At 35.2% G+C, this 25,108-nt stretch overlaps 1 protein-coding gene across 5 annotated transcripts in view; it reads right to left on the bottom strand.

Moving 5' to 3' along the window:
• Positions 1 to 18,547: 18,547 nt before the first annotated feature.
• LOC132098741 (transcription factor EC-like) overlaps positions 18,548 to 25,108 on the bottom strand; it is a 38,683-nt gene continuing 32,122 nt past the window's right edge. For all 5 annotated transcript variants that reach the window (XM_059504895.1, XM_059504894.1, XM_059504897.1 and 2 more), the window contains 5 exons: positions 24,495 to 24,540; positions 22,954 to 23,010; positions 22,041 to 22,116; positions 21,116 to 21,263; positions 18,548 to 19,516 (listed from right to left, as the gene is read on the bottom strand). In XM_059504895.1, the coding sequence (XP_059360878.1) occupies positions 19,064 to 19,516; positions 21,116 to 21,263; positions 22,041 to 22,116; positions 22,954 to 23,010; positions 24,495 to 24,540 (780 nt within the window). In that variant the 3' untranslated portion in view covers positions 18,548 to 19,063. The remainder of the gene's footprint in view (positions 19,517 to 21,115; positions 21,264 to 22,040; positions 22,117 to 22,953; positions 23,011 to 24,494; positions 24,541 to 25,108) is intronic.

Consider the following 25,108-nt stretch of genomic DNA (forward strand, 5'->3'; position numbering starts at 1 on the left):
TAAAATAAACAATTTAAGTTAAATTTTCAGCATTATTACTCCAGTCTTCAGCATCACATGATCCTTCAGAAATCTTTCTAATAGGCTGATTTCTGCTGAAGAATTATATCTTATTATCAGTGTTGAAAACAATTGTGCATTTTTTTTATTGTTAAAAAGTTATTTTAATAGAACTTTCATAAATGGAATAAACTATTAAATTCATAGTTTGTTATTAATGTAAATACATTAAAATAAAAATTGTAATCAAATAAAAGAATAAACATTTTTTAATAGAAATCTTTATTTAATTGATTATGTGTATATATATATATATCATCATTCTTTCTTATTTAAAGGTGAGATCATAATTCAACTGTGCTTGTAAAGTCTTCAGCCTCTGTGTTTGTGCTGGAGCTATTCTCTCGGCCCCTTTTGTTTCCACGTGCCTTTAAATCTCCCTTTGAATAGACCTGAACTGGAAACAGTAAATTAAAGAACAATGCTGAGGTACTGACCCTTTAGATCTCTCTCTTTATCTCTTTGGCTGATGTGTTTGATTACAGAGAAAGCGAGCAGACTCTTCCTCGTTTGTTTTCATTAGGGTGATTGCCTCAAAGTTTGAGTGACCTTCAGCTGTCCTCTCAGTCCTAAAGAAATCTCTCTGTGACTAATGGCATGTGTGTACAGATTCAGTATGGTCAGCACTGGAGCATGATGGGTTTGGTGTAATAAGGGAAGGGAATGAGTTTTCTGCGTCTGAATCTCTTAAATAGGTCATATGATGCTGCTAAAAAGAACATTATTTGGTCTCATGAAATGTGTTTATGCGGTTTAAAGTAAAAAAAAATAAATAAATAAATAAAAAAACATTATTTTCCACATATTATTGTTTCTCCTCTATGCCCCGCCTTCTGAAACCTGTCAATTTTTACAAAGCTCATCGGTCCGAAAAGCGTGGTATGCTCTGATTGGCCAGCTATCCAGTGTGTTGTGATTGGCAGAATACCTCAAGCTTGTGGCGGAAATGTTATGCTCCTAAACATATTGTGATGCCCTGTCCTGGTCGGAGTGACGTGATATTAACATGAATTCTTGTTGTGTCCTCTTTTGGAAGGCCAAACAAAGTAGTTTCGCTTTCTCAACGAAACAGCGTCACACAGTGACTCGGTCTTGAGTGAGCGAAGGCAGGATGCCTAGAGTGAGCCGCGGTCTAGAGTGAGCGTCCGTTGGGCTTGCGGCAACCACATGTGAAGACCCCGGGCTGGACTTAGCAAAGTTGATGTATTTCGACCAGCACGGATCAGCTCCAGGCATGACGAAGCGGTCCTCTTTTGGAAGGTCAAACAACAGTGAAACACACAGTATCTATATGACATGATGGCAGCAGCAACAATACTACAACAAGAATAAAAGGTACACCTTCTTTCTTTGCGTTAACATCTGGGCGGCATTATGCAAATCTTCCCAAATAGTGATGTAGAGATGTGGGGGCGTGTTTAAACGAGCCGTTTTAGGGGGGTGTGGACGAGTCTTACCTTTTATAAAGAATATCTCTTTGGATTTGAGACCTTAGTCTTTAAAACTTTACAGATCTTCTTTATGCACCAAGAGCATAAAGCTCTTGGTGCATAAACACTCCAAAGAGAAAAGAAGAATTGAAATTGCATCATATGACCCCTTTAAGCGATGACCCCTTTATTTAGGGCTTTGTCATTTGACAATCAGCTGTGTTTTAGCAGGTTGTGGTGAGTTTGCTCGGATGATTTTGGAAGTGCGCTTTGGTTGGCTGCGACAGTATCTTGTTTCTGATTGGCTGTGACAGTTTTTCGGTTGTTGTTCCATGCTGCTGTCTCCTTCAGCTTAGATATGATGCAATGAAATCTGAGAAGTTGTAGTTGAGATAAAATCCCATGTGTAACAATGTGTAAGAGTTATGGAGGATTCTCAGAGTCCCTTATTAAATCACACTTTAATGTCTGGACCAGGGTTGAAGCTGTGAGTGATTATGTGTGTAATTATCACATGGTGCTCTGGAATACTTGATTCTGATTAGTAAATCACAAATTCTGTAGTTAATATTATTTTAGATTAACATTTATTTGTTTGTTTGTTTGTTTGTGCTCTTATGTTTACAAATGTAGCACTATAGCAAGTTTTTTTTTTAGTTTTTTTCTGACCGATTAATATTAATAAGTGGCAGTGGAAAGCAGGATTCTTTGGGTGATGTTGTGTAGTGTGATTGAAAGCCTTTGTTCTGCGAAGAGCCCCATGAACTCTCCTGAATCGGACACCCACACAAAAAAATAAAATAATAATAATAATAATTTTAAAAACCCTTGAGACCAAGGGGTAGAGAAATAAAAAACTGTTCTACTGCTTCCTCTTTTTTCCTTGACAAAGATGGTGAAATGTGTTTGTCATGGTCTTATTGGATAAAGCTTATTAAAATGAAAACAAATCCAGATCACCTTTTATTTTATTTTATTTTTTATACTTATTTATTTATTTATTTTCAATAAAACATTATGATAATTTCATCCAGCCTTTTTTATTTAATTTAATTCCAATAATGGTGATTTTTATTAGGTTCTCATAACTAAAACACTTTCTAGTGTAACTAAAGTATTTTTAATGTTTTTGTTGCATTTTATTATGCTTATTATTAAATAAATCTTTTCATTTTAAATAAATAATTTTCTATATTTTTTTTTCTCACTACACAATTAAAAACTTACAGAAGTTCTAAGCGGCCATGCTTTATAATTTTTTTCCTTTTTGTTTTCTCGTTATAACGACTTAATTTTCTCGTTATCTCGACATAACGAAAGTCGTTTTCTCGTTATAACGACTTAATTCTCTCTAATAAGTTACAAAACTGTGTCAGCAGGTGGCACTATAGACCTGAGTATAACTGATGGGGTGTTGTTCACTGTCCACTTTACTGTACGCGGACCTTCCTCGTGATCGCTATAAGTCTTGTTCATTACTGACATTTAATTAATTCATAAATGTTAAATGCTTTAATCAACATGATTATTTTGGGTATTAAGTTCTTGCTAGATGCACGAGTTTCACCAACGCATTCTTTGTCATGAAATAACAGCTTATCAAAACCAAGGTTGATGTCACTGTATTCTGTTTGCACCTATATCTTTATTTGTGCTTCTTTTAGGCACATGATAAGGTAGTTAATAAGCGGAAATGTTCTGTGTATCTACAGTAGGACAGGATTTAACAATGTAGGCTATTTGTGATGTGCTTTTTTTCCTTATTATTAATCTTTATTGTTAATCATATTGATGAGAAATGTGATGTATATGTAAAATGCATAGGCTAATTTAATTCAGTTTTGTTCTATAATGTTGTAATCGTTTTTTTTCTGCACACACTAATGACTAATAAAAATGACAAATGATATATAATTTTATTTCAAATAAATGGAAAATTAAAAGTGAGTTAGTTAGTTCTTAGAATAGTTCTGCATCCTTCTGAAGGCACTCCGTCTGTGTTCGCGGTGTTGCAATTTAAACATGTTAATTACAAAAACAAAACGTTTGGTGTACTGTCTCTGGAAAAATCAACAGTGATTGATCAGCCTTTATTTATGTACAGTATTGTAGACGTTATTACCTAGGCGAAGTAAAATTTGCTGAAATATATGCTACAGTAAGAGCGCCTGCATGGTTGTCCATCAGATGCCTGTCAAAGTTGAGTTCGTTACTATAGCAACAGTAAAACTGTCATGTCGTTATAACGAGAAAACAAACTTTCGTTATGTCGAGATAACGCGAAAAATAAGTCGTTGTAACGAGAAAACAACTTTCGTTATGTGGAGATAACGAGAAAATTAAGTCGTTATAACGAGAAAACAAACTTTCGTTATGTCGAGATAACGCGAAAAATAAGTCGTTATAACGAGAAAACAACTTTCGTTATGTGGAGATAACGAGAAAATTAAGTCGTTATAACGAGAAAACAAACTTTCGTTATGTCGAGATAACGCGAAAAATAAGTCGTTATAACGAGAAAACAACTTTTGTTATGTGGAGATAACGAGAAAATTAAGTCGTTATCACGAGAAAACAAAAAGGAAAAAAAATTATAATGCATGGCCGCTTAGAACTTCCGTAAAACCTTTTGTATTTTTATTATTATTATAATTTTTAAATGTGTTTAGTTATCAATAAAATAATGCCACAAATCCAGATATCAGATATCTATGATCCTCGAAAACATTTTCTTTAAGCAAAATATTTTTTCCTTTTTTCTTTCTTTTGATTTTGGGGTGAACTGCACTGCAAAAATAAATAAATAAAAAGTAATTTTCTGTCAGGACATTATCCATTAATTTTACAGACGTTTCCGTTAACCCTAAAACACAACACAATGAAATTCAAAATACAGGTAAAACACCTGTAAAGATTAAAAACTGAAATTAATTCCTTCTAATTAATACAGTACATTGTGCCCTATTTTTTTTTTATGTATACATGATTTCATGAGACTGCTGGCACAAATAAACCAACTTTTTCAGCATCCCTAGACATGGAGTGCTTTGTTTTGTATATATGCACATTAAATATATATATATATATATTAGATCACATACTACGCAACTGCTGCCAGTGGTTGACAAGTTTCAGTGAGAAAACGAGTTAGTCAAATTATATTGTGCCAGTGTAACTGGAATCCGAATGACAGACGTTCACGCTTTCCCTTGTGTGTGTTTGTGCCTTATGTTTCTGTGCACCATGGAAACAAAATTGTCGTTAAGTGTGTTTGCGTGTTAAGTTTAATGCTGTTTTCAGAACCTTTTTGCAGCACAAACACTAAAGCAAGCATGCGCATCTATGTGCATTGTGAATGCTCTTTATTAACCAGGGAATATTTCGTACTATAATTTAAGAGACAGTCGAGAGAAACAATGAATTAGTCGTGGGACTGAATTTGAAGACACAAGCGTTCTTTGTGCACGTTGTGTAAGCCCTAGGCTGCAACTTGATGAGTTTATGACTGTCAGCAAAATTACAATTATTACCCATTTACGTCAGTTAGCAACATTTCTCTTGGACATACTAAGGGTGTAATTAACTTTTAGACCTCTCTATTTGAGCCAAGTTTCTCAAAGCAGGTGTGCCAACCGAAACAAGCACAGATCCACCTTTTCTCGCCTATGTGCCTGTCTCGCTCTTTTCTACATTCTCTAGCTTTGTGCCGATGTAGACAATGCCCACCAATGCGAGTTATTGTTACCAATATGAGCGACTTTGACTTTTCAACAATCAATGCAAAAGCCCTTCCTCGCTTTGTAACAATTTAGCGTTCTCAGGAGATCTACTTGTGTTCTGAGCGTGCTTCAGTCGCCCTGGCACTCTGGAATCACTTAACGCAGCAAATTTCTCATCAGCTAAGAACTGTGCTGAACTGAGAGGAAATACATTTCTGGGCACGGTTTTGTTAAATGAGTTCTGATGTTGTATTCTAAAAGGGGATGTTATTGACTTATTGATTTCTGAAGGATCCTTTAAATCAAACTTTTATTGTATAATTATATAATGAGATAATTTGCCCCGTTACAGAATGCATTCAGTTTAATGTGAAATAATGAAATTCAGCCGTGTCCAGTGTTTCAGATGATCAGCTGAAGTCTACTGTTGTGGAGTGATTGTGGCTCCTTTGTGGCAGGTGTGCATCTTTCCGTTAACATTCCAGGGCCCCTCCATCACTAATGAAGGATCATGCCGGGATCTCTGCTTATTTACTATAGCTGTGAAACTAGATCTGGCCAGTTTAAAGCTTCGCCCCCTCCCTCCTTCTCTCTTTCTCTCTCTCTCATCCACTGATACATGGTTAATGCTTGTCAGATGCTGCAGTGTTATTAGGCCCCGAGATGTATTTGTGTGCTCTGGCTGATTTCCTCAGACTAAACAGGTATTGGTCCTCGACAGTTGGATTATATCAAAACACGAGTGACTGTGGCCGCTCCACCTGGGAAAACAAGATGGGAGCTGCTCTGACAGGAGCATAACATCTTTCTTAACATACGTGCTGTTTACTGAGCGAAGCCACCTGACCTGCGGCTGTTAGTTTAGCACTAAATCCTGCAACACGCATGGGTGATAAGGAACATGTGAAAATAACATTTCTCCAGATCCAGACTGAATTATGCGGCACGGACACCACAGGCCACATGCTATATTTAGTTTAGCAGATTGTTGTGGGAGAAGGAACATATTGCTCGATTTGAAGTAAAACACTTTTCTGATTAAACCGTTTGGTCTGAGAGATCTAGTTTCAAAACACTGTTGGGCATAAGATTTTAAAAGTCCAAAAAGTGCTGAGTTTAAATTTTCTGAAGCTGTTTTAGGCATCTCCGTTATGGCGTGCTGTCTGCAGAGAACCGCATGTTTCTTTTGCCGTTAGGAAGTGTTTATGCGCCGGTCATCAGCTGTCTGTTTAGATCAAATTAGGCATTTTCTGCATGCTCCATATGCTCGATAGTGGCAAGCTCCGCGAAAACGTATCTGTCTTTAGATGCGATGTAGTTTGTTTTCCTATCGCTGATCCACAGGTGCGTCATGTCTCCTTCACAGCTGTGTGGAATGGCTTAGCTTGAGTACTGCAGCCCTGGTTCCCCTCCACATGTGCGTCCATATCCAAGTTCAACTGATTAGCAGGTGAAAGGGCTGTTCTCTTTGTACACGTGTGATACACAAGAAAATGGGAGTCATACAATTGATATTTCATTCAGAGAAAAGAGCCCTTAAAGTATTTTGGCACTTCAAAATGTTTGACAATTACAAATTGTCCAAATACATTTGTCTTTCAGTATACAGTATTATTTATTTATTTATTTATTTATCATAATTTAAAACACATTTTCTTTTTTGCCTAATGTTTTGATTGAAAAGTGCATTTTTTTTCTATAGAACTAAACAATTAATTTGGTTAAAAATTGCTTGCAAATTTCTTGTAATGCTACATTATTACCAAATATTCAAAATTATTTGTCATAAGACTCATTGGTCTAAGCTTGATCTCATTTTTGGAGTAAAAAAAAAAACTTTTTTTTTTAGCAATATTCAATCAAAAACTGAGGTGCATAAGCTCAGACCAGTGAGATCTACTGTATGATCAGTCAGATCAAAAAAGAAATACAAAGTGATAACTGAAAGAATACAACTTGATAAAAAAAAAAAGATTGAATGCAATATTTGGTGATAAAAATATTTTTTCTAAGCAGTTATTTTGCAGGCCAGTCATTTTTGACTGGGAACACCTCAAGTGTAACAAGGTGAGGGGAAAAATCCCCCCTAAAAATATCAATTAAACCTTAGAATAGGGAACACTTTTTCACTATTAACTACAACTTTTCCCTACTACTTTACTCCAATGTTATAATGTTAAATAGTATTTTACGGAGAAAAGAAAATCCTCTGTGGGTCAAAATGATCAGAACACAACATAAGGGTTAAATGAATTACATTGGGTTTCTTTTTTCTTTTTAAGTTAGGCAGTGATTTTCAGACCTTTATAGGTGTGCCTTATGTTTTCAAATAGTTATTGGAGCCACATTATGTGCTGCATATTAAATCAATTTAAAATTCTTCTTCTACAGTTACAGATCTGAAAGATATGAAGATGTGCCAGTCTTCTTGGACTTCTTTATTCACCGCAGTCATTCCCGTGAGCCTGTTTTTTAATAACTATCCTATCTGACTGTGATCAGTTCAGTACTCTAGAGTTTCTCTGGTCTGGAGTTCAGATATCCATCATTCAGTTGCTGTACACTGCCAGGGCTGATCTAGGTTACAGCGCCAAGTGAAGGAAGGAGATGGAGAGCCTCGTTTATACAAGCCCTAATACAGAACAGCCATATAAAGATAATCTACTGTCACAATGTTTGTTATGTTCTGTCATATGTGGTTTGGTGGTAACATGGTACAGTTATGGTAATACCATGATACTGAATAATGTACTGTGGTATTTGTGTAAATCATTGGGAAGTTGAATCGTCATGTATATGTACACTTTACATACTAATATGTACTTTTAGGGGTAAATAAGGTGCAAAGATGTGCCTTTTAGCTTTCTGAGAGTGTAGTGGGTAAACTTCCAAAACCATTTTAAACAGCTAACTATAATATAATTAGAATTCATGTAACTTTATGACCTCATATTAATTAAGAAACTACATGGAATATTTGTAATTTAAAAAAATGCCAGTCACAGCACTCTTAAATGATAGGTAAAAATTGATAGCCTCAATTCACTGTAAGTAGCTTTGGATAAAACTTAATTTATACATTAATGTAATTTGATAACTTCAATCTGAATTCAACCTGATGTCAATGTTAATTTAAAAAAAAGCACTATAAAAAAAAACTATATATTACTTGAAAACTTAAACCTTGGTACATATCCGAAAAATTTAATTATGAGCACTATATGTTGTTGTATCTATGTCTTGTTTTAATGCTAATTGTATTTTAATTGATTCAATGTATTAATACTTTTGAGTTTGAGAAAGCAGAAAAATAATGACATTTTACTCTTGATTTGAATAATAAAGATGTATTTTTATAATACATGCATTTTATGTGTTTTTGACGTCTACCCATTTTTTTTCAGGTCTCTTCAGCTGTACAGGAATCTCGCGGTGGGCAGATTTCCATCATCACATCACGCTTGTGCTGAGGTGTGTGGCGTCTCACATCGGATTGGCTGCGGCTCCCAGCGGCGACTGCAGCTCTCTTCATCCCTTCACGGAGCTCTGCAGGGGAAACGGGCGGAAAAGGGTCAGAGCGAGAGGTGAGGCCTCACTGAAGTGTGTTTATTTGTAAGGACTCACAGTGGCAGGTGTATCGGTGAACAAACAGGTCTTTGTTGTGTGAGAAAGAGGCCACGCTGGTTTTAAGAGCTCACTTTTATCACCTCTACACTGAAGGCTGATGGAGGTATTACAACTCTCTCTATCTCTCTCTCGCACTCAGTCTCAGACACTCTCTCTCAATCACACAGTCTTTTTTTCCTCTTTTCTTTCTCTCCGGTGAGCAGTCTGTCATTTTTGGGGTGCTATGCAGGTAAGAGACATATAATATAATAAATATAATCATCATTTTAATATTATTTTTATTATTTCGTAACTATAAAAACCCTGATATAATATATTCTATACATTTCATTTTATCCTGATGTTTTGTTAAGCTAGTTTTTTTTTTTTTTTGGCATGTGCATTTCACTTATACATGTCAATGCTCAGGTTTGGACATTGCAATTTTGGTATATACACAGAAATACACACAAATTGTCATGTCAATCCCACACTTGCGTTTAGCATCCTTCATTGGAGATCATTATTTACCAAACAGGCTTCCTAATAAGTGTGGAGTGATTACCAAGAGGAGAGATAAAAAAAGAGAATAACCTCCGCTAGAGGAATATCCATCATAATTGATGTGTTGCAAAGCAGATCACACACATTAGCGCACACGGTTTTGAATATGACACCTCCAACTGAACATGACAAATTCCATAATGTGGAAAAAAAGGAAGGTATTTGACTCTCAGGGTATTAGGATGCTCGGCAAGCAACAAAGCAGCATTTGTATGTGAGTGTAACCAACCCCCCACCTCTGTTCCTTCAGCCATAATTATCTCTCGTTTGTTCTTTATTTCAGAGGGACGGCTGTTGCGTTCGTCTCGTAGCGCGTCTCTGATGGAGCCGGGTCTAATCCACAACACAGTATTAGATGCGTTATTTACTGAAGCTGCTTACTGTATCAGATACACAGGGCTGGTTCACACAGCTATCAAGTGCTCCTTCATAAATGATAAGGATTTGAGAGATTTACTAAAGCACTTCTACTCTGAAAGTATATTGGGAATATGAGAAATAGAAAACCATTTAGGTGTCACATAACTAATCTTGTAGTATTTCACTTATTATTATTTATTAAATCAACAATATTTTTTACTTTTTCTCTCTTTTTTTGTATTATTATTATATTACAACTACATTAGATTTTTTTTATTTTTATATAGAGATTTTAATGGCCGTCAGATATAATTATTCATAATGTTGTTTTTATTGATATTGTCTGTATGTATATAGTATTTTAAATTCATTAAAATTTTTCATTTAGATTTTTTTTTATATAGAGAGAATGTTTAATGGTGTGTGGATTAGTAATTAAATTTTTTGTTAACTAGTTGTTTTTCAGCTGGATTTATTTGGATTGTTATCGTTATAATTACAGTTCTTATTCATCCTCCTCTTATCTGGCTAACATTTGAGGGTGTTTGAATCGAAACGCTTCTCAGAAGTGTCATTTCTTCCACACAAATCCTCCATCCCTCCACCTCACACTTCATGATAATCACCTTCCAGCACAACAGAAGGAAAAAAATAATATCCCACCTTCTGATTGTAACACCTTCTACAATATTTTAGTCCTCTTTACCAAATACAAGCTTGAATTGATTTTTATCATGCAATATGTGAATCTGCTAATAGCACATCACAAGTGAGGTTAAGTAAATCTGTTGTTCGTTGTACCGAAAAACAAAAAGTAAAGCAATGCTCTCGCCCTCCACACTCGAGCATAATTAAACACTTGTGCTCAGATTTCTCTCTGGATCCATATGTGGTTTCTCCCACACAGTCTCTCATGTTTTCTTCAACACGTGTAAATTCTAATAAGGCTGTTTAATTTCTGTCACACACTCCTGGGTGTTATTGAAGTCCTTGGCAGATATTTTACTGAACGCACACTGTCGCAGATTTGTGTAAATTGTAAGAGTATGTTTGCTGACTAAAAGGCAAATGGAAAATGTGTTCTCTGCGTAACTGCCTTTTTATTCTATTTATTATTATTTATACTGATTTTTTTCATATGCTCTCGAGTAGTTCCATCAAATTCCTCCTGGGATGTCAGTAATTTTCCTGTGAGTCAAATAGCCATGTTCTTGTTTGTAAGAATTATTTCAAGCATTTAGTTATTGCTTATGGTGCTGCTTTAATCGGTGTTAATGAAAACAATCAGTGAGGTTGTGTGTGGCTGCATGGGTTGTTTTGAAATGTTATGGGGTGTATGAGCTAACTCTGCTCCAACACTGACCTCTAGTGGCTGGTGCTCCCCGAATGGTGTGTTAAAAGATCACACACACACACACACACACACACTAGACGGATCCGGTCTCCTGATACATCCTCAAACCTGGACCTGTTTGAATGACCATTTTAAGTGACTTTTCCGTTAAATAAGATGAAACAATTACAGCTGAAAGGAATTCAAGTGACCCATACAAAGAAAAATTAAAACATATAATTTAATCATCATTTTTTACAGTTATAATAACTTACTATCCAAGAAAAAACAACAACCTTTACCCATGACCACACTTATGCAGAAAGACAAATGAAAGAAATATATTGAAAACAAAAACAAGTCACTTAGTACATTAATTGAAGGGATTTTTGTACAATGTAATAATAATATAATAATAATTGTTATACTATTGTATTATAGGTTAAGTATTATTTAATAATAATAATATAATAATAAGTCAAATAATGTAATAAATATATTTTTTTATTTGCATCAAGTAATATTTTGAAATATTAATAATATGCAATTCATATTAAAAAAATACGTTTTTGTATTAATAGTATTCAATATTCATATTTTTATTATTTTATTATGAATGTTTTCACTATTTTGTAATAATAACACTGTTAAATTACATTTGTAATATTAAAAATATATATATATTTAATACATTTTTGTATTGTGTTCCATTATTGTAGTCTTAATGTTTTCCCTTTTTTGGAGAATAACGTTTTTGAAATAACCTTATTGTTATATGTATTTGTATATAAAAATGATTATATATTTATTATATTTTTATATTCGTGCTGTTAAAAAAGGGACACTTTGTACATGTCAAAATGTTAAGATATGAATAGATACTTTTTTTCTGTTTAGGCTGAAAACTGATATCCCAACCTGGCTGCCTTTCGAAGTAAAGCACATGACCCCCGAAAGCAGCATTAACTCAGTTATAAATATGTAACCCTGACTCGCTTTTGACCTTGCACCTGTAAGTCTGCTTTCTTCCTCATTCCCTGTCATCCTCTTCATCAGCATGTCATCCCATACCTCCCTCCTGTCCCGCAGCTGTAGGCCCCCTTTCACATCTTTCGAGTAGGTCAAACGGCGAGTGTATACTGCTCAGGCTGTAATAGGCATAATAGGGTCAAGCCTCTGCATTTAATAAACAATTATCCATTAATAATAAATAAGTCTCTCTCTCTAAAGGGCGTGGTGACGGCCCACTGCAAGCCTGGAGATGAATAATGCACAAAGTCCTGGTCAAACGAGCTGACCCACACAGCTCTAATTATCTCGGCATGATAACGAGCCTCTGAAACCCAACACCACTGTATGAACACACACTCTCACTTCATACATACACACACACACACACACACTCTCTCCAACACCTCATACGGCAGTGTATCTAGGATAAATTTCTCACTCCTGCTTATGTTATTTTCTTGATTTCCCTGCAGTGTTCAGGAAGGAGAGGACTTTGGTTACGTCTCTCATTTTGAATTACAAATCAATCACAGGTGTCGCCTGTAGCCGCACCAAGGTCACTCAGATTATCAGAGGTTCTGAGGAGAGACGGATGGACCGCTGGTGGATTAGCATAGTCCGGCTCAGGCTCTTGAATTAAAGAGACCCTGTGGACCCTTTCAGAATTCCTAGAATTCCCAGCTCGGCCTCCCCAAACACACTATTACTGCTTATAATGGAATGAATGCTTTGCACTTTGCACCGGTCAATTATAGATATTAAGCATAAAGAAAATATACAGGGCTCCCACAGGACCACTGGATATCTGACAGCGCTGGGACAGATATCAGTATATATCAGTATAAGATGTGGGCTATTTTGAAGTTCTATTGAACAAGCTGCAATTTAATAGTCTGTTTTACCTGTGACCGCTGTAATAGCCCATTAATGGATAATTAGCTGATATTTGACCTTTTTTTAGCGTCTTGGCTGAACTGTGCAAATCCTGAAATCTGCTGGCAACATCATCAAAAGATTAGAAACCATTTCTGTTGTTTCTGCCATTACATCGGATTTTGTGAGTATAAGTTACTATACATTTCTACAAATGTTACATAAGTAAATCATATTTTGAATCACAGTGCCACATAACTAATTTTATTTTATTTTATTTTAGTGTTTAATATTTAGTACACACACAGTTATCTAATTTTATACCATTATTTAATCATAATAATATTACAAAATTATTATTATTATTATTATTTATTGTTTGTTAATATAATGCATACAACTTTTAAAATGACGATTAGTGTGATTATGATTATAACTAAATTTAAAATATTTTTTATTGAATTATTTTAATCATGTTTAGTTGTCAATGTTATTTCACATACAACTTTTTATATATAAAGTGTGTATATAAATCATTATTAAATAGTAATTAGTGTATTTCATGATGATAATTACAATGACATAAAATCTCTCTCTTCCTCTTTATATCTATATATATATATATATATATATATATATGTGTATCTATTATATTCCCTTTTTCACATATTACTATGAAAGTACATACTGTACAGTGTATAAAACACATGTACAAGGGTGTATACATTTAATGTTTATAATGTTTTGGTTTGTTGCTTCCCTGCTTTCCAGGTAACCATGTATAGGTTGAAAGTTGCTATTTGTGGTGGTTTCAGAACAGGTTCATCTTGGTAAATTTGCAAAAGGAATGTGTGTAATTAAGAGTTTACGTGCATTTATGTCACAAATTTGCTAGTAAATAGAAGTAAACCTATGAATTAATATGCACTCATGTATATGCATCAGAAAAGCAGAGCAGCGAGTTTCCCTCTGATTCCATGTGATTTCATTTCCAGGATGAAGGTTTGGCAGGAGGCAAATTAGCATCTCTCTCTCTCTCTCTCTCTCTCTCTCTCTCTCTCTCTCTCTCTCTCTCTCTCTCTCTCTTTCTCTCTCTGTCTCTCTCTCTCTGTCTGTAAATGATCTTGTCCATTAATGTCTGTCTGGAACTCTGTCAGTTCACTTTGTCCTAATGACACACTCTCGTCTCAACATCCTTTCCCTGATCCCAGTGATTTAAAACACACTCCACCATACCCCATCTTTATTGTGGAATAAAGCCTGAAATACCTTTGCTCTCCCCGTCTGCATCTGCAGCACATCTGGAAGTGTGCGTCTACATAATTGGAAGTCAATTTGTTTGAAGTTATGTTTTGGCATCTGGTTCAATTCATTCGATCTCTGGAAATCACATTCAGGGGTTTTATAGCGCTGACCCAGCTGGAGGCTTTTCATCTCTTTGTGCTTCGTCGTTAATTCGGCGCTCTCTGGTCAGTGATGTGGGAGTTTGTGAAATACTGCTGGGTGTGGTCCTATAAACACAGAATGGAGACTCGGCCCCAGAGGATTATGGGAAGGCTGCGTAGTGATGTGGCAGAGTCTGGTCAGAGGGGTTCACCTGGGGATGTTACGATCACCTCATATCAGTTCAAGCCTTGCAGTCCTGCTAACATCATACTTTGTACTTATTAATTGTTTGATTCGAATAATATTTGAATATTCTATTCTAATGAATTGCCTTTACATTACATTTTTCTAAGACATGCCTGACAAGTATAATACATGGCCTGTCAATGTTTTTTAAATGTTCAATTTTATTTTAAGTTGCATCTCAGCAAATTTAGTTACTCCCTTTTTTTAATTAATTACAATCAATGTTATTTCAGGAAAGAAACAATTATAGTTTTTTCTTAATGTTTTGAATTTGTTGTTATTTTTATTCATTTTATTTCAGTTTTAGTTATTTTATTACAAGTTGATGAAACTTAATGAGAGTTAGAAATGTCTTGGCAACTAGCTGATATAAAATAAGTTTATTATTATTGTATAAAAAAAATTCAGTTAATATTTGTTTTATTTGAAGTAAAAAAAAAATAATTCAAATTTTATATATATATATATATATATATATATATATATATATATATATATATATATATATATATATATATATATATATCGCCTCTAGTATCTCCCATTTTCTTTTGTTTCCAAGATTCATAAACACCAAAAGCTGACTGAGGCATGTCCAGAGGGTGTTTTGTCATATTGTCCTCCTGTGGCACACGAGCATCCCAGTCTATTACCACCATCTGCTGGTGACACACAGGACAGCAGAAACCAATTCAGAACAGAATAGGTACAGTAACAACTTTTCTGGGATTCTACGTTGATGTCCCATGTCAGTTGCAGTTTTTCTAAGAAATTCAAATATATTGACCAATGGCTGAAGATTTAAAATAGAGGATTTAGTCTTGTATAGTTTCTGCTGCATAAAACATTGCTGTGTGTGTGTGTGTAATAATATGCATTTTTAATATGCATGATATTAGTTTTTTATGTTATAGTCTGTTTGCATGTATTTAAAACAAAAACAATATCTCTAATTATTTAATGATTTTTGTAGTGTGCAACTGAGACCATTCAACTAGTGAAAAAATAGAGTTGAGGGATGGACTAGAGATGTAACTAGAGACCTGAATATCAGAGAACTGAAGGCAGACTCTTTTGATCTTGACCAGTAAGAAACAATATAGCGATACAAACAAACAAAATAAAAACATGGTAGCCCATAGCATTATGGAGGTGAGTTTTGCATATGCAAGTTTCACACAGATTGTCTTCAGAAAATGTGTAAAGTACTATTCCATGTGTTACTTGTGGTTTCTATGTAATTATTTGATAAATTTAATAACAGTTTCTGAGTGGAAATTGTTTCAAAGTAAACCCTAACCAAATGTTTTTCTCATCTGGCTACAAAAATTTTAGATTTCTAATCTTGCAGACCGCTCTAGCAGGGGCGTCATGCATTCATGATTTTTGAGGGGGCACATTTGTGGGGGGGGTTCGGGAGTATAAGTCATTCTACGAAAGCACTGTATAACTGATATAGGCTTATTTTTTTATATATTTTTTTCCTTTTTATTCAAAACAATTCCAAACATGCTTAATATATCAGGAAATATCTCGTTTCTCAAATATGTGTAGGTAAACGCGTTTTGCACCTTTATAGATTGTTATTTGATCAATATATGGAAATGTAGTGTAATCTATTAACTACACATAAAAACCTGACTTTTTACTTAAGTGCCATATCATGCCATAAAATATTTTTAATACGACTGAATTTGCATTTAATGTAAATTTTAATAACAATATTGTAAGATACTTATTTTAACACTTTCATTTTACAGAGAGTAAAGAACATTTACATTATCAAAAAACATTTTCATTCAGTCTAGCCAGAGTTCAGGCACTCTCAAAAACTCCCATTAAAATCACTGAAGCACTTTACATTATGAAACGAATATCTTACTTACATTCGTACGCACATCTGCACTTTTTGTTGTTTCTGATGAGAGAATTCGCTAAATAATTCAGTCAGCGAGCAAGTGAACAAAACACTGCGTTTCAGTGATGACTCTTCTGGACGTCTCTGATTGGCCATAGCATCCATAAGCGCAACAGAATAGTTTCTGATTGGTTATCATGAAGCGTTGTACGAACGCGTCTGTCTCTGGCTCAGCGCCAGCCAGCGAACGCAGATTTGAATTTAGCAGCTGATGCTGTGCACTGAACGATCTATTCTCACCGCTGTGATTGTATCAAATATATAAAAAATATTATTCTGCAATTTTTTTTTTTCGTTTGGAAGCGGCATTTAAAATCCACTTGGCTCAGAAATCTGAATGGGCACGACGTCTCTGCGCTCTAGCATAGTATTATTGCTTTTTTGCATTGAGCATAATATTTGTTCCTTTTTCAATTTTTTATCCATATTGAAATAAATCAAAGAACTATATTTGCGGAGGGAAAATGGTTTGGAAGTGGCTGGGAAAAAGAAAATAGGAAATTGCGCTTATGAAAATGGTTTCCACAAGGCCTCGTCCATGTTTGTAATTGAATGAAAATCCATATTTACTTTGGGTAATTGCTCTGGCCAATTAAGCGTTAACATCACTCAGCACTTTGTAGTTTGAGTATCAGAGCTTGATGATGATGTGGCAGTTCAATTTTATTTTCCGTCTGCAGCGGAGATGCAAGTCAAAGCTTTTTTTTCGATTTTATTACAGAGAAACATATAAGCTAATAACATTCTCAAACATTAATTTAGCCTGGCTTTGATGAATACGGGCTATCTGCCGAAATGCATTGACATGTGTTTTTTCAGCATGCTAGTGTTTGTTGTATTATTAATGTGTTATTTCATTTTCGATTCTGGTTAAATAATATCTGCTAATGAAATGCTTCTTTAGAAGGCTGCCTGTTCTGGGCAAGTCCAAAATAAAACTTTAAATCAACTTGACTCATAAGAGACTCCTGTGTTACATGTTGTTGCTAACTATTTATGATCGTTAGTGTTTGTATATGCAGTAGAACTCAACTCATTTGGGATTCAGAGTCTTGTGTGATTTTGATCATGTTCTTTGGTAAACGTCTGCTGTGGATGGGTTTTGTGGTAGTAGTTGATCAGAAGAATTAGAGGTTGTTTGAGGGTCATCCTCATCAGTGGTCACTCAAACTCTGAGTCCCCCAGTGGACAGTAATCCAGACTATCATAATCATCACTGATTAGGGTTCCACAATCTGGGGTCAAAAAAAAAAATCTTAATGTAAACACGTTAAGAAATAAGTGTCTGTATGTTTGTTTTTTGATGACCATAAGAGTTTAGTTACCAACATACTTCAAAATGTCTGTGTGTGTGTGTGTGTGTGTTTCAGAGGAAAGACATTCTTTAAGGGTTTGTAACTACATTAGGGTGAGTAAACTAAATCATTTTTCATTTCAAGTAAGGTATTTTAATCGGGAATATAATAATGGCTCATATAGTATGATATGGAGCTCATACTCGGAATACAACTTAAATTTTATTCAGAGTCCCAAACTGAGTAAGATGTGCAATTTGGTCTTAAGATGTCTTAAGATGATATTTAAATGCTTAGTTTTATGATCAAAGCTCTGTAGTTTTTATTGTGGGGGCGTAACATATAATGCAGTGCAATATAATGATGATTGATAGACAAATAAAAAGTCATCATACCTAATTCTGAAACTTTAACATGATTTTTCTAAAAATGATGTATGGCTAATCAAGTAAACCTGAGTTGTTTCAGTGTTCATCTTGAAATATTACTAACAATATAAAAGTTGTTTACTTCATAAACATGTTTTTTAGAATTATATTAAGGCCTTTTATTTTCTAAAAAAGTATAAACTAACAATCAGATGACAAAAGGCATGTAGTACGAAATTTTTTTTTTTTTTAAGCAAAGTTGATTTTTGATCATTTTGAGGCTTTAGAGATTTGCACATCACATACAATACAGTGGGCTTTTTACAGTTAGGACCTCGACTGAAATTTATGAATTAAATGAGACACAATGTATTAACTTTATCAAAAAGGGGTTTATTGTGTTTTCCCACACCCCTAGAGTTATATATAAAAAGTAACAAGTTAGAGAATACAGGGATTAAAACATAAATACATGAACAGTATGTTTCTGGAAAAATACATTATGTAAGAAATATAGAAAGATGCGTTATGGTTCTTTTTTTCTTGTTTTTTTTGCTTCTAGCCTAATAACGTCTGCATTGCTTCTGGTCTCAGTGGTAATAAAGTTAGCCTGCTTTGGATAAGGCACAAAAAGATCTCTCTGATCTCTAAACTGGTCCATCTCAACAATGCCTTTAAGTTTCAGAAATATACATTTGGTGATCCAGTGATCATACGTAACCAGTGTTATTGCTGTATAGACAGTCCATTCTTTACACAGAAGTTTAATGTCAGTAGATCAATGAGTCAATCTCCCTTTTTTGATGTGTCTGACTCAACATTGGAGTAAGATCTTTGTAATCCAATGGAAATGGGAGGTCAGTTACACAGTGTTACAGGTCAGCATCCGAACGGTCAGAGCTCATCTGCTTCCTCTGAGCTGAAGCTGCTCCTGCGGCTGCTCTCTTTGGACGCCGTGGGCGATCCGGCAGAGAGGAGCGGGTCGGTCCCAAAGGGCGAGAGAGGGTCGTCCATCAAAATCTCGTCCAGCCGGTGCTCTTCTTTCAATGTGCTGCAGAAGAAGTCAGTGAAGTGGGAGAGAGGATCGGAGTATGTGTTGGAGCCGTCAGTCTGTTCAACCATGGCTGCTGGTAAGGGTGCCCGCTGGGTGTATTCTGGGTTGCTCATGTCCTCCTGAGGATAGACGAGTGGCTGGCCTGGCTGTGGCGGGGCCTGGGTGCTCTGAGGGGCCGGTGTGACCATCTGGTGCTGCTGTTGTTGCTTTAGAAGGTGTGATGAATGTTCAACAGCTCCCATAGAAGCAGCCATACTGGGCAAACCATGAGCACGAGCCTGGATTTCCAATTCCTGCCAATGATAAAACACACAGGCAGGTCGGTTAAAGATGAACTGGCCATAAGATAATAGGGAACACTCTGATTTTGTCTCTTTTCCTCGAGGCCTTCATCAATCCCAATTGGGAGTTCATGTGCCATAAACACATTGAATGGATGCATTCAAATTCAAAAACTCATGCATCGCAATGCTATATTCTAAAGCTAACGTCCACCCAGCAGGGCTTCCATTTAAAACAGGGCAGATGAACAGTGTGTGACGCACAATTATTAACTTACTCAGGCTTAAGTTGTCACCATTGCGACAGTTTTTGGCAAAAGTATTCTTAAATGCTCAACATTTCAACATCATATTTATTCATCATATTTATTGATTGACACTCATAGTCAGTTTGGCCTCTGATTTTAGCTCGTGAAAATAACATTTTTACTCTGATTTAAATGGCAACTAATATTAGTTGATGAAAATAACATTTTTAACATTTAGACACTTTTGCAAGTGTCTACACTAACGGCTATGGCCTCATATTTTCCTCTTTTCATAACTCCCATACCTTATCTGTAGCACAGACGGTTTAAAGGAACTATTGCATTGCCTCTTAACATGGGTATCATCAGACGCTCAATTGAGGCATTATTAGCATTAGCTTTTGGATAGGGAGCCTCAGGGTAATTACTTTGAGGGCTAATTGCGATGTCTTCACATGTGTGAAGAAGACTCGCACTCAGTCTGCGAATATGTCAATACCGTGAAAATGTAATGCATAAATTCAGACGGGGAGCCCAGCTCTTCAAAGTTATTAGCTCTCATAATCTAATTCCAGGCCCATTCCGCTCCTGACGAAGCTGTAGCTGCTATTAATTAATCAGGTAATTACCTCAGCTCACAATGTTTCAAAGCGGGGCGGAAAGGCGGTTACAAAGATCAGTAGGAGCTGTTTTTGTACCTTTGTTTTGAAGGTGATCAAGTGACCAGTTAAAACCACTATTTACAGTTATAAAGTATATTTGAGGTCTGGTTTGAGCTTCTATTGTATTAATACTACTAACTAAACTACGTTTCTCAATAGAGTGGCAATCATTTTTCGGAGTATGAAAACCTCACACTATGTCACTGTATTTTAACTACATTTTACCATGTCCAAGTATTACACAGAGCAAGGTTAGGAAATAATTAAACATGGCCTCCTAAATTCTCTTATTTAATGGTGGGAAGCCCAATGCATTATAAAGAATCACTTAGTTTGCATAAGTGTGATTAATTTATTCACTGATCAAATAAACAACTATATATACTATATATATATATATATATATATATAGTGTTTATTATAAAATTAAGGTTAATTCAATTCTGTCAGCCCAATTAAGATTTTCTTGTTTCGGATAAATGCTCCATTTGTAGAATTCAAATTTACTCTGATAGTTTCTAAAGATATTGTAGTCTTAAATAGCTTCAATGTAGTAGTTCCACTTTTTTCAGTGCTTCATTCCTCTTTTTAGTGTTCTTCCTTGTCACTTACTCCTACAGCCATCTTTTTCTTGCAGTCTCTCATGTCTACATCTGATTCACCGAATTCCCCTCGTTCTCTTGTTCTTTTTGTCTCTTTACCTGGATTCGTAGCAGGAGTCTTCTGTTGGCCTGTTCTAGTTTCTTCTGTCGGCTCTCGAGATCACGGGCGTGCTGCTGCTCTTTCTGGAGCCACTTAATGTATTCCACCGAGGCCTTGAGGATTGTCCCTTTGTTCCAGCGCATATCACTGCCAGAGAAACGTAAAAGATAACCTTTCTCAACACCGCCTTTGCATCAGCAGAACTTTCATACACAGAGAAAAGCCTCACAAGGGTCTCCTTTTTTTACCAGGACTAAGAAACTGTGATTTACATGGCCAATTATTCATTCTCGGACATTACCTTGCCTTTGAATGGGAATTTTAATGGAATAGTTAAGCACGTCTGCAGAAAGACCATTCTACGGCTCCTTTTACGGTAAAATTAATCCCTGAGCAAAAATAGGTGTCAGAAGAGGTAGAAAAAAATAGGAGTTCGGAAGCCGAAGTAAAGTGCAGTCATTCCCGATACCATTACTTTTTAAAAGGAGGAAAGTGTGGTGAAATTGTCTCTTTCTTTGGAATAAGATGTTGGCCTGATCGCAGCTAATAATCTCCTTTATCTTGTGTTAATGGCAAGGTGACAGCACTAGCCTTCCATTTAAATTCCATAAAAAGTTCAATTAAGCCGGGGCAATGGACTCCCTGTCTGCACTGTTCTTCATCTCTGGGTTCAGTTGTGCTTAAACTTTAGTTCAAATGGTCCACACTTTGCCTTGAACCTCATTTTCATCATTCAGATGGGGGTCCGGTCGCTCTGTAAGTATTTCTTTGAGAAATGAGCACTGTGCTGTCACTTTTTCTACTTTAATGTCATTTTGCCCTTTATTCATGAGTCTATCTCTAAAGTGATTTTTTTGTTCTTTTCTCAGACCTTTAGAGTTCAGCTCGACTTTTATTGCGTGAATCTAGAAGATTTTGACTTACGGGTCATTTGACTTCGGTATCAGCGTACCGAGCTCCTTGATCCTGTAGTTGATGTTGTATCGCCGTCGTCTTTCAACTGCCAATTGAGAACAAAGTATGTCATACACCACAAACCCATACACCATACACCACAAACCCCTAATATATATTTTAGGCAATATTAATGCTTTATTAAATTAAAGTATGAATGGTGTATTATTAAATATAAATAAATAAATATATAACCATTATATTATGTTGAGAATGACTTAACTGTCGTTAAAAATAATTAAAAATAAAATAACGTTAACCTTATTCTCCTCAGAATATTAAAGAATATTTTCTCTGAACTAGTCAGAATCCATTTGATAAATGCTATTGAATATTTATTGTATCACAGAGCAACCAAGCATTTTTCAGAAATGTGCAACTTTGCTTCATTTTGGAGTCATTTTGAGCCCCATTTATGCACACCATAAAAAAATACAATAAAATCATCAAAATAGACAAGTCTTTTAGTTCTGTTAGCAATAGTTTCTTGGAAAGTTTGGAAAAGTATCAACCTTGTACTTAAAGGGACAGTTCTCCCCAAAAATGAAAATTCTGTCATCATCAACTAAAAAGATACAACTAGATAGTTTGTAGAATGTTGGTAACCAAACAGTTGACGGTAGCCATTGACTTCAATGGTATGAAAGAAGTACTATGGAAGGCGATGGCTACCGTCAACTGTTCGGTTACCAACATTCTTCATAATATCTTATTTTATGTTCAACAAAAGATAGAAACTCATAGAGGTTTGGAATGACATGAGGATGAGTGAATGATGACAGGATTTCCATTTTTGAGTGAACTTTTCCTTTATTTTTAAGTACCTCTGTTTAAGGCCTCCAAACAAAACGTAATTTTTTTTTCAAATGTAAAGATCCCTTACTTAGATTGTGGTTGTTTTTTTTCTGTCTTTCTTTAGCCAGGACTCTGGTGTCGAGTTCTGTAAGAGAAGAAAAGATGGGAATGTTATTGCAGAAACAAATAAATGTATATCCAAAGGTAATGTGAACACCATGCTAACGCAAAATGTGTCTTTAGAAAGCTGCCAGATTAATAGTGTCATCAGTTTTAGCAACTTCCACAAGATTCCTGACCCCTGCCTAACACTCACAAAACAACACTAACTTCTGTTAACCCATCATATGCTGCCAAGCAATCAATACAAGCACTCTTTTTGTGTGTGAATAAGCTGTTTTCATTCACCCCAGACTCGTCAACACCAGATCTCTGTCTTAATGTAGAAAAGCTGTGTATCTTCTTTTAATCCTTCCTGACCTTGCGATTAACCAATCTGCTGACATCCCGGAGCGGGTGAGGAGGAGGGAGGCTTCTGCATTCATATTCACATTCTTACAAATTATATAACTGGGAGCAGTGATTGGATTTCTCAATTCATTTCTGCTGATTTAATAAGGTCATTTGAGCCGCGCATAACCAAACAAGAGTGCCGTGTAGCACGCTTATGTGAAAAAGACAGTAATGCACTTATTTTCCTGCCGGAGTGAAGAGTTCTCCAGGCATCCTTTCTATTTCCTGAATCAATTAGCTGTACTTGATGCATGACATTCATAAGAAAAAAGGCACCCACAAAGGAGGCATTGTGCCGTATCTATCATGCTAAGAATACATGCTACCATATTCTGCTCATTGAAGCATTGATAATGAAGAATGAGAGCAACACAATGGTAAGCTGAACGCAGAGCGTGCCGACTCTTAAAATAAGACAGCTGGACAGTAACATGAAACATACAGCCTTGTGTTTGGCTTTCAATGCCAGGGCCTAATGGGATAACACATATGGAATGAACCCGTCTGGGTTTTCTTTGCTAGATCTATTTACAGCATGCCCTTGAATTTTATTTATTTATTTTATTTTATTATATTTACATGTATGCATTTGCCATTTTTTAATGTAGTGGATTCAGCATATTTTTAATCATATTTTCATACTGACTTCGATTTTTCATCAAATTATACCATGACTAAAGTGTAACAAAGAAACATTGTTTTAGTAGTAGTGCGATATTTCTTTATATTTATTATGAAAACATTTATCATATTATAACATATAATTGAAAAATAATAATATTAAAAATGTAAAAATATTCCAAATGCATAAATGTAAATACACGCAAGAGTTCTGTGATATTATTGACATTTTGCAAATATTTTAGTTATGATTATGGTTGCTTTTTCCAACAATTTCATTTTAAATAGATTATAAGGTGTACTATAGGACTATAAGTCTGCACTTTAAATAGTTTTTTTTAAGTACATAATATTTTAAAATATATATAAATGATAATAAAAAATAAGTTTCTTTCTGAAATGCCTTTGTTAACAGCACAGGTCCTGCTCGGACAGACGTCTGTGCTCCGTACCTGTGACTTCCATTTTAACAGTCATAAACAGGGGCAGTCATACCTTGGTCAACGCCGTACACCTCCTGCATGATGTTGTTCAGGGATACCTTCAGAGGAAAGAGACAAAGTAAGTCTAGATTTACACACAGGCATTAAATGTTCACCATGTGGAGTTCTTCTGCGTCTATATAATCTTTTATTGCACTGCATGTAATATTTTAGGTGTTTAATGTTGCATGCATGATTTTAACTTTCTGTATATTAAGAGTAAAAGCCTAAAACATCAAACACTATCTGTTAAACAGAGTCTCTTTATTTTGACTACTTTTTTTTTTTTTTACACTGGTTTTGAAGAATAAACTGTGTTGAATTCAACTGGAAGTGCTTTATTTTTCCAAATGAAAACATAATCAAATGTAAAATATAAAACAAGTATGTTTAGGATTTTATGAATGAAGGGTGTGTAAATTCTGGATATATACAGAGCTTATATGTGCACACTGTAATTACTTATTATTCACAGCTGAAAATAAAACAAAGATTATTGGAGTTCGATTTACTAGAGAACAGTCTTTCAGTTTTTCGACTTCAAAATGTTGCGTCTAACTCAATGCTGTTTCTTTGTAGTTGTGACATTTACTAGCAATGTCAATGTTTCCATACTATTTTTGTGCA

The sequence above is a fragment of the Carassius carassius genome, chromosome 22 (genome assembly GCF_963082965.1).
Source record: "Carassius carassius chromosome 22, fCarCar2.1, whole genome shotgun sequence".
In the NCBI taxonomy this organism is placed as follows: domain Eukaryota; kingdom Metazoa; phylum Chordata; class Actinopteri; order Cypriniformes; family Cyprinidae; genus Carassius; species Carassius carassius.